The sequence below is a fragment of the Volvox carteri genome (assembly GCF_000143455.1).
Source record: "Volvox carteri f. nagariensis unplaced genomic scaffold VOLCAscaffold_23, whole genome shotgun sequence".
NCBI lineage: Eukaryota > Viridiplantae > Chlorophyta > Chlorophyceae > Chlamydomonadales > Volvocaceae > Volvox > Volvox carteri.
In genome coordinates, this window is record NW_003307566.1 from 552,374 (window position 1) to 560,443 (window position 8,070).

Sequence of the window (8,070 nt, forward strand, 5' to 3'; positions counted from 1 at the left end):
GGTTAGTTGTGAGTGGTTGTGGTTAGTTGTGAGTGCTTGTGGTTAGTTGTGAGTGGTTGTGGTTAGTTGTGAGTGGTTGTGGTTAGTTGTGAGTGGTGGTGAGGAGCAGGAAGCTAAAGTGATATGCTAAGGAGCTGCAGGTGGTCAGCTGTGGCTGTGTGGACGGGTGGCAGCGGTAAGCGCTTTCTCCAACACCCGCCCACCCACACTGCCTTCCCCTCGAATTTCCTTTTCAGTAAATATTCCAACCTTTGTGGGCCGTAATTCTACCGGAAAGAGCGCTTCTTTGCGTCAAAATGCAAAAATCCATCCCCTCCCACCCCCCACTGGCTCTCCCCTGCTTTCCCCCTAGCGACATCTCCCTCCACTCCTTATATGTATGTACGTCCGTATGCATGTATGTATGCAGGTGCCCTGGATTGTGGCAGGCACCGTCCGCGAAAACATTCTGTTCGGGTCGGCGTGGGACGAGCAATGGTACGGCAGGGTCGTACACGCCTGCTGCCTGGCGGATGACCTGACGGGGTTTCCGGCGGGTGATGCCACAGAGTTGGGGGAGCGGGGAATCAACTTATCAGGTATGTGTGTGTGGGGGGGATTTAAGGGGGAGGCGGGAGAGGGGAAGGGGGGGGGGAGGGGCGGGGAGAGGGGCGGGGGGAAGGGGGAGGGGGAGGGGGAAGGGGCGGAGCTCCTGGGTTTCTGGGGGGTTTGCAAAGTTCGTTATGTTCGTTATGTAGGTGTCTCCTAAACCCCCGTGTGTAGGGTGAGGAAGAGGCCGCCCAGGAAGGAATCTTTACATTGGGGCTGTGGGAGAAAAGGGGGGGGAGGTGTGTATGTGTATGTGTATGTGTATGTGTATGTGTATGTGTATGTGTATGTGTATGTGTATGTGTATGTGTATGTGTATGTGTATGTGTATGTGTATGTGAAATAACGTGGTCAGGAAGGTCGCTGGATGGGTGTGTAGGGGTGAATGGGGGGGGGCCGGGGGCGCCCCTTGAAACGGGTGACCCCCTTGGGTTCCTCTTTGCACACTGCACACCACCTATTTCCTGGTCCTGGTCCTGGCACTTAAAATGCGGTTGCAGTGCTGTTGCAGTAGTGCTATTGCTCCTTGCACCACCAATATGATTCCCTTATTGATGGTGTTTTCGTGTCATTCCCCCTTTCCTCCTTGTCCTCCTCGTGCTCCTTGTCCTCCTTGTCCTGCGTGTACGGCAGGCGGTCAGAAGGCCCGTGTGGCTCTGGCTCGTGCCTGCTACTCTCGGCCAGCGGTGGCGCTGCTGGACGACCCGCTCAGTGCGGTAGACCCACGGGTCGGTCGGGACCTGTTTTCCCGCGCCATTGGTCCGGGGGGGCTGCTGGACGAGTGCGGGGCCACCCGGCTGCTGGTGACTCATCAGCGGCAGTGCCTGCCAAAGTGAGCGAGTGTGTGTGTGTATGTGTGTGTGCGTGTATATGTGTGTGTGTTGTGGAGGGGGCGCGGGTATGAAGGGCGCGGGGGATGCGGGATGAGGGATGACGTAGGAAGTGGGGGTTGCGATTGTACGGGCGAAAACTGCTACTGGGTTTGCGTTACAAAGGACAAGTACGGAAACCAGTGTGGGCCCGGTTTTGTTTACCCCCCGGGGGGTTGACTTTAAAACATGTAGAAAAACATAACAGCCAGTCTTGCTCACATCACGCATCACATCACGTCACCCGTGTCATGTGTCGTACACAGGTGTGACCGGGTGCTGGTATTGCGGGGCGGCCGACTGGTAGCGGAGGGCTCATGGCGTCAGCTGGCGGCACTGAAGCTGACTGAGCTGACGGCGGGACATGGGGGCCTTATGGGACCCCCGGCGGCGGCGGCGGATGTGGAGGGGGTGGCGGCGGCGGCGTCAGAGGACGGCCCCACGGTGGACGAAGTGGTGCTAGACGACGACGTGGATGGCGATAGGGCGCCTGCGGGAACGGAAGGAGAGGAGGAGAAGGTGACGACGGCTGGCGACGCCGCCGCTGCAGCCGCTGCGTCTTTGGCGGTGGCATCCAGCGGGTCGGAAGATGTATCTGTAGCGGTGCATGACGGCGGCCTGTTACCGCCGCCGCCGCCGCCGCCAGCAGCCGTAGCAACACAGCCTCCGTCGGTCGTTTCTGGCGAGTTCGATCTGTGGGTCACATGGCGGAGAGGTTCCGGCTGGCTTTGATCCGGGAGGGGGGCTCGTTCGCGTCGGGTCGCGTCACCGTGCTGCTGAGGGGCAGTGGGCGGCGGCTTGGCGGTCCGGGGGGGGCCGACGGGGACGGGGAGGGGGAGGCGGCTGGCGGCAAGTCAGTGTCGCTGCAGCGGGGGAACACGGGTGAGTCGGGGCGGGGAATGTGTGTGTGTTTTGCATATGCGTGTGTATGTATGTATGTGTGTGGTGTGTGTGTCAACCGCATGCGGCAGGCGGCGAATGAGAGCGGGCGGGGAAGTTGGGGGGATGGGGGAGGTGGAGGCGGCGGCGCCGCAGTGTTCTTCACTAGAGAAACTTCACACACCGCATGAGCCGTACTGCGTACGGCGGTACGGCACTCGGCTGCATATTGGCTGTACATAACACGTGCAAAACCCGCCTCCCGCCATCTTTCCCCGGGACCCCCCTCTCCCCTCTACACCCACATACATACTTACGTACATACATGAATACACACACATACATACATACACACAAACCCGCAGGCAAGCTGGTGCAGTCAGAGGACCGGGTTACAGGCACCGTGTCGTGGCGCGTGTACGGCAGCTACTGTCGTCATTTGGGCCTTATGGCCACCGGCTTCATCTGTGCGGCCATGTTTGCCGGGCAGGCCGTGTTTTTGGCGTCCGAGTGGTGGCTTGCACTTTGGTCCCGAGCGGATGGGGAGGACCAAGGACACGTCAAGTACGGCACTTCCACATGCACGCGGGGGTTTGTTTATTTAAAACACGCGCGAGGGGGGAGTTGAGGGGGAAACTGTGTTTTTTCTTGTGTGTATATATGTATGTGTGTGTATTTGCCCCCTGCCTGTGTGTATATATGTATGTGTGTGTATTTGCCCCCCCCGCTCACTTTGCCATCCTGCACTGCTCATGGGCTGACAACAGGTGGCTATGGGTGTACGGCATGCTGACGGGGATTGTGATCGTGGTGGCGTTCGTACGGTCCGCCACGTTTTTCGAGGCGACCCTCTCTGCCGCGACGTCCATCCACAACTCCATGGCACGCCGGTGCGTGTGTGTGTATGCGTGTGCTTGTGCTTGTGCGCCGGGGGGTTGGGGGGTAGAGAGGGGTGGAGGGGAGGGGTGAGACGGACCTCAATGCAGACGATGCAGACACGTCGTGCTGGCAAGGCGTATATATCATGCGCTAAGGACGGTAAAGCATGGACTACTTATACTTATGAAGCCTTGGGGTATCTGATGGAAGTAAAGAACCAGATAGAGCAAGTAATAATGCCTAATCTATCGGTAATACAGATGTTATCGGAGCATCAGGGGGAGACTCCCTTAATGCGTCAGGCAATAGATAAAATTGCGCTGCTAAAGAAACAACTGGGATATATAGAGCAGATCATTCCTACCATGACGGAGAATGTGAGGGGTACTAATAGCAGGGGACAGAATACTGAGCGATCATATATAGTAATAGATAACTCCGATGTAAAACTTTTACACATATATATATATACATATATATACATATGTATATGTATGTGTATGCATATACATATGCATATATATATACCCTATGCATATATATATGTACTGCCGATGCTACTGTTATTGCTGCCATAAGGCCATAAGGCCCAAATGGTTATCGAGGTGTTGGAGGTTGTACCCTCATTTTTGTAGCGGCGGGAAGTGCACCTTGGGAAGAAGGGGAATGTAATAATAGAGTGTTTTATGTAGAGTATACTCTGTAACAATATAGAGTATATGTCATCAAGACAGGGAGACGTGGTCAGTTGGTCATTACCATTACACACACTCTCCCCCTCTTTCCCCTTCTCGCCGACGCCGTCTCCTCCTCCTCCTCCTCCTCCTCCGCACCCCACCCCACCCGCCCACCCCCACCCTCCCAGAGTCCTCTTCGCGCCGCTATCCTTTTTCCACACCAACCCCTCGGGCCGCATCGTGAACAGGTGGGGTTTGCGTGTTTGTGCGTTTGTATGTTTGTACATATGTTTATGTGTTTGTGCGTTTATGTATGTTTATGTGTTTTTTTGTGCACGGCAAGACGACGATGAGCAAGTGGCGGCCATTCCACGGGCCATTCCGCCCTCCTCCTCTCCCCTCCCCTCCCCTCCCCTTCCTTGTACGGCAGGTTTAGTAAGGACCAGGGTCATGTGGATGACCTGCTTCCCTCCTGCACGTTCGATGCCCTTCAGTCGGCATTTCAGGTGGCGGGGGCCTTTGTATTGGTGGCCGTGGCGGTGCCCGTCATCCTGCCCGTATTCCTGCCTCTGGCGCTGGCCTTCTACTGGGTACGGCATCGGTACGTCACTGCCAGCCGGGACATCAAGCGTTGGGAGGCGGTGTCCAGGTCGCCCATATTCGCTTCTTTCTCCGCGACACTCAAGGTACGACGTCGTACGACGTGTGTGTATGCGTGTCGGGGGGAAGGAGAGGGGACGGGGAGGGGAGGGAGGCGGGGACGTTGCCGGACGGTGGTTGGAGTGCGGGTGGTCGTGGTACAGGGCATGCGGTGAGGTGTGCGTGTGCGTGTGTGCGTGTGTATGGGGAGGGGGAGGGGGAGGGGGAAAGGAAGAAGGGGGTTTGAGGGGTGGTTGGTAGGCATGGGCGTGGCAGGTCAGGGTGAGGAGTGTCCACTGTACGGCACTGCACGACACCGCACCGGGGCCATCAGGCACCTCTCCTCGCCCCCATCTCAGTCCACCTTCTCCCCTAAGAAATAATGTTATAAAACCCTAAGAGAACATGTTTAAAAACCCTAAGAAAACAATTAGAAAACCCTAAGAAAACATCCTTAAACGCCCTAGAAAAAACACTGAGAAAACACACCTCCCCCCCCTCGTCTTCCACCCGTGAATTCGCAGGGACTTCCCACCATTCGGGCGTATGGGGCGGCGGACCGCTTCCACGACGAGTTCTTGAAGCTCATGGCGCACAACAGCAACTGGTACTTCGCCTTTATATCCACCTCCAGGTGCGACTGTCTACATCTGTATGTATGTGTGAAACAGGGGGGTGTATCTTCGCCCGTGGCAGCTACCCTGCGAAACCCTGCCTTCCCCGGTATTTCGGGGCACCCTCATCCAGTCACCCTAGTCAACTTCTCAGTGGATCGCTCAGGTTCCGCACCCACCACCAGTATCCAACGGAATCTGCCGGGTCGACAGCGGCCCAACTCCATTCCTGGTCGGCTCGCAGGTTAACTTTATCCCAGGTCACCACCGTCCATCGACTAGGGGCGCAATACCTTCCACCATCGGAAGGTCTTTGACCCTAACGGGTATCGATCCCGTGATCTCCCGGAGCAATGGTCGCGCGTTACCAGTAGTGCCAAACCTATCTGTATGTATGTATGTATGTATGTATGTATGTATGTATGTATGTATGTATGTATGTATGTATGTATGTATGTATGTATGTATGTATGTATGTATGACTTAGATTACACTGTGGGCCGCGAGAGCCGGGGGCCGAAGCCTAAACACAGCGCAAGGGTCGGGAGCACACAGCACAAGTCGGTTAGTCTTGTGTGCTCCCGACCCCGACTCAGACTGCCAACACTCTACGCAGCCACTCCGCAGCCCCTCCATCCGGGGATGGCGCTGCATTGAATACACCACGAAGGGTTCTCAGGTCCCGCTAGGGCGAGTCCACAAGGCTCAGCTAGGGCAAAGTCAAAGGCTCTCTGAAACAACCCCCCAAAACACCACCAACGAAAACGGGATTCGAAGGGAAAACAAACAAACAACCAAAAATTGGGTTAGGGCAGTCCCGGCAGGGGAGGGCTCCTGATATACCTAACAGGCCAACAAAAAACCTCCAAGAGAGAAAGGCTAAGAGAGCTCGACACCACAAGACGTCTTGCAACCACCTTAAAACAACTGACCTCCACCACCTGTCCCTTCCTGGGCTGGTCCAGGGGAGAAGTAGCCTTATAAAGAAAAGGGATCCCGCACAAGCCTGATCACCACTGCAGGGGCCCGGGATAGTCCGGCGAAAAGACCAAAGCGTTAGCGTTGCCACGACACACAGCTCCTAGACCCTCCAGAAAACCGCAGGGGGAGGATTGTAGCCCGCGCGGCGCCTCCCCCTTACCGCCACTAACCTGAACGGTTGGTCCTCCAGAATCCTATTCACCCTGTCTCGTACTGCACCGCTCTCACCTTCGTCCCTCACCAAGCAACCCAGTCCCACAGAGGAGACGTGTCTAAATAGAATGGCCCTCCTCGGGCCACATCTCCCACTCATCCGAGCCCCGCTACCACCACCAGACCTCAACCTCCCAAACACCAGAAAACCTACGTCCTTTTGGCGCTCTCACCGCCATCTCCCCCCTCCCCTGTCCGAGCGACCCCACCTCCCCCCGGCTCTCCAGCACCCTACAACCTCGGAGTGGCACTAGGGAAGAAAAAGGGTTCTTCCCTGCACGACGTGACCGCCTCCATTCCCCGTCCTCCTCCTCTCCCTCTCCCGTCTCGGGGTTCCCTCTCACTTATTCCCTTGCCCTCCAACCCCCATCCCCCTCAAACTCCTATAGGCCCCCGAGCCCTGCCCTACAAACTAAGCTCAAAGAGCTCTTAGGCAATAATTTCCACCGCTTCGGCGCACCGCAGTGCGCCTTCTGAAACCGACAGGATCGGGTGGTCGGGTCCCACCCTGTCCCAGCCTCTCCGCGGGGTGCCCAGCGCCGTGAAGGAGTATGTATGTATGTATGTATGTATGTATGCGTGTGGTACGTCAGGGCATCTGGCGTCAGCGCCCAAGGAAATCAACGAACGAACTAACCCCCTCTGGATGTCCGTCTGTCTGTCTGTCCGTCTGTCCGTCGTTCAGGTGGATTGGTGTACGGCTGGATGCGGTGGCCGGTACGGCACTTCTGGCTGCAGCTCTGTTGGCGGTGGCCATGCGGGACCGAATAAATACGGGGGTGGGTGCGGTGCACGTGGCGGTGTGTTTGTATGTACGTATATGTGTGTATGTATGTATGTGTGTATACATGCAAAAAACATATATGTATGTATGTACTTACATACATACGAACAACTGACTCGCGAGTAGGAAGTGGCGGGGGTGCGAGGGGGAGCTCCCCGGGGGGGGGGGAGCCAAAGCAAGTAGTCTGGAATAGCATGACGTTATTTGTTATGTACGTACGTACTGTGGTACGGGATTTCTGGAACAGCACTGATCGCGTGTTCCATATGGCCTATATGGCCTATATACACACACACACACACACACACACACACACACACACCCCGAATTGTGCCTCATGGCCCCCCCCCGCGCCTTTCCCGTCGTTCCCCCTTCCGCCGTCCGCCACAATCACGTTCATCATTATATGGTGACGGTGCTGGTGATGATGTTTTTGTGTAAATACATGAAAATACAAAATGCGCGCAGGTGATGGCTTTGGCACTGACACACGTACTGCAGCTCACGGGGTTAATGCAGTGGGTGGTACGGCAGGTACGAAGGGCAGGTGTGTACACTGTACGGCACTCGTACGATACAATGTGTGGCGGGTGTGCACAAGCATATAGGCCATATATGCGGATATCCGGCTGTAGAACGACATAAATACATATGGTATTACACGCTTGTCCCTTATTATTAGATAATTACCTACAAGCTTGGGTTAAATAGCATATAATTGCCCCCCTCCCATCCCCTCCTTATTCCTGAATCTTTCCCCTGATCCCTATTTTTAACGAAACCAGTCCACGGCCTTCCCCCCGGCCCTCCGCCCCACATCCCCTCTCTTTCCCCCTTCTCTCGCGCCTCCCGCTGGGGCACTCCCCTCCTCTTCTTTTATTCCCCTCCTCCTCCTCTCCTCCCCTCCCCTCCCCTCCTCCTCCTCTTCTTTTATTCCCCTCCTCCTT

At 56.1% G+C, this 8,070-nt stretch overlaps 1 protein-coding gene across 1 annotated transcript in view; it reads left to right on the forward strand.

Annotated features, from left to right (window-relative positions):
• Positions 1 to 406: 406 nt before the first annotated feature.
• Positions 407 to 8,070, forward strand: part of VOLCADRAFT_30254 (uncharacterized protein) — a gene marked incomplete at both ends in the record, with an annotated part of 11,045 nt that continues 3,381 nt past the window's right edge. Inside the window, 10 exons of the mRNA XM_002951274.1 lie at positions 407 to 578; positions 1,222 to 1,420; positions 1,724 to 2,048; positions 2,707 to 2,900; positions 3,104 to 3,226; positions 4,081 to 4,140; positions 4,323 to 4,578; positions 5,056 to 5,165; positions 7,025 to 7,118; positions 7,592 to 7,754. Of these exons, the coding sequence (XP_002951320.1) occupies positions 407 to 578; positions 1,222 to 1,420; positions 1,724 to 2,048; positions 2,707 to 2,900; positions 3,104 to 3,226; positions 4,081 to 4,140; positions 4,323 to 4,578; positions 5,056 to 5,165; positions 7,025 to 7,118; positions 7,592 to 7,754 (1,696 nt within the window). The remainder of the gene's footprint in view (positions 579 to 1,221; positions 1,421 to 1,723; positions 2,049 to 2,706; positions 2,901 to 3,103; positions 3,227 to 4,080; positions 4,141 to 4,322; positions 4,579 to 5,055; positions 5,166 to 7,024; positions 7,119 to 7,591; positions 7,755 to 8,070) is intronic.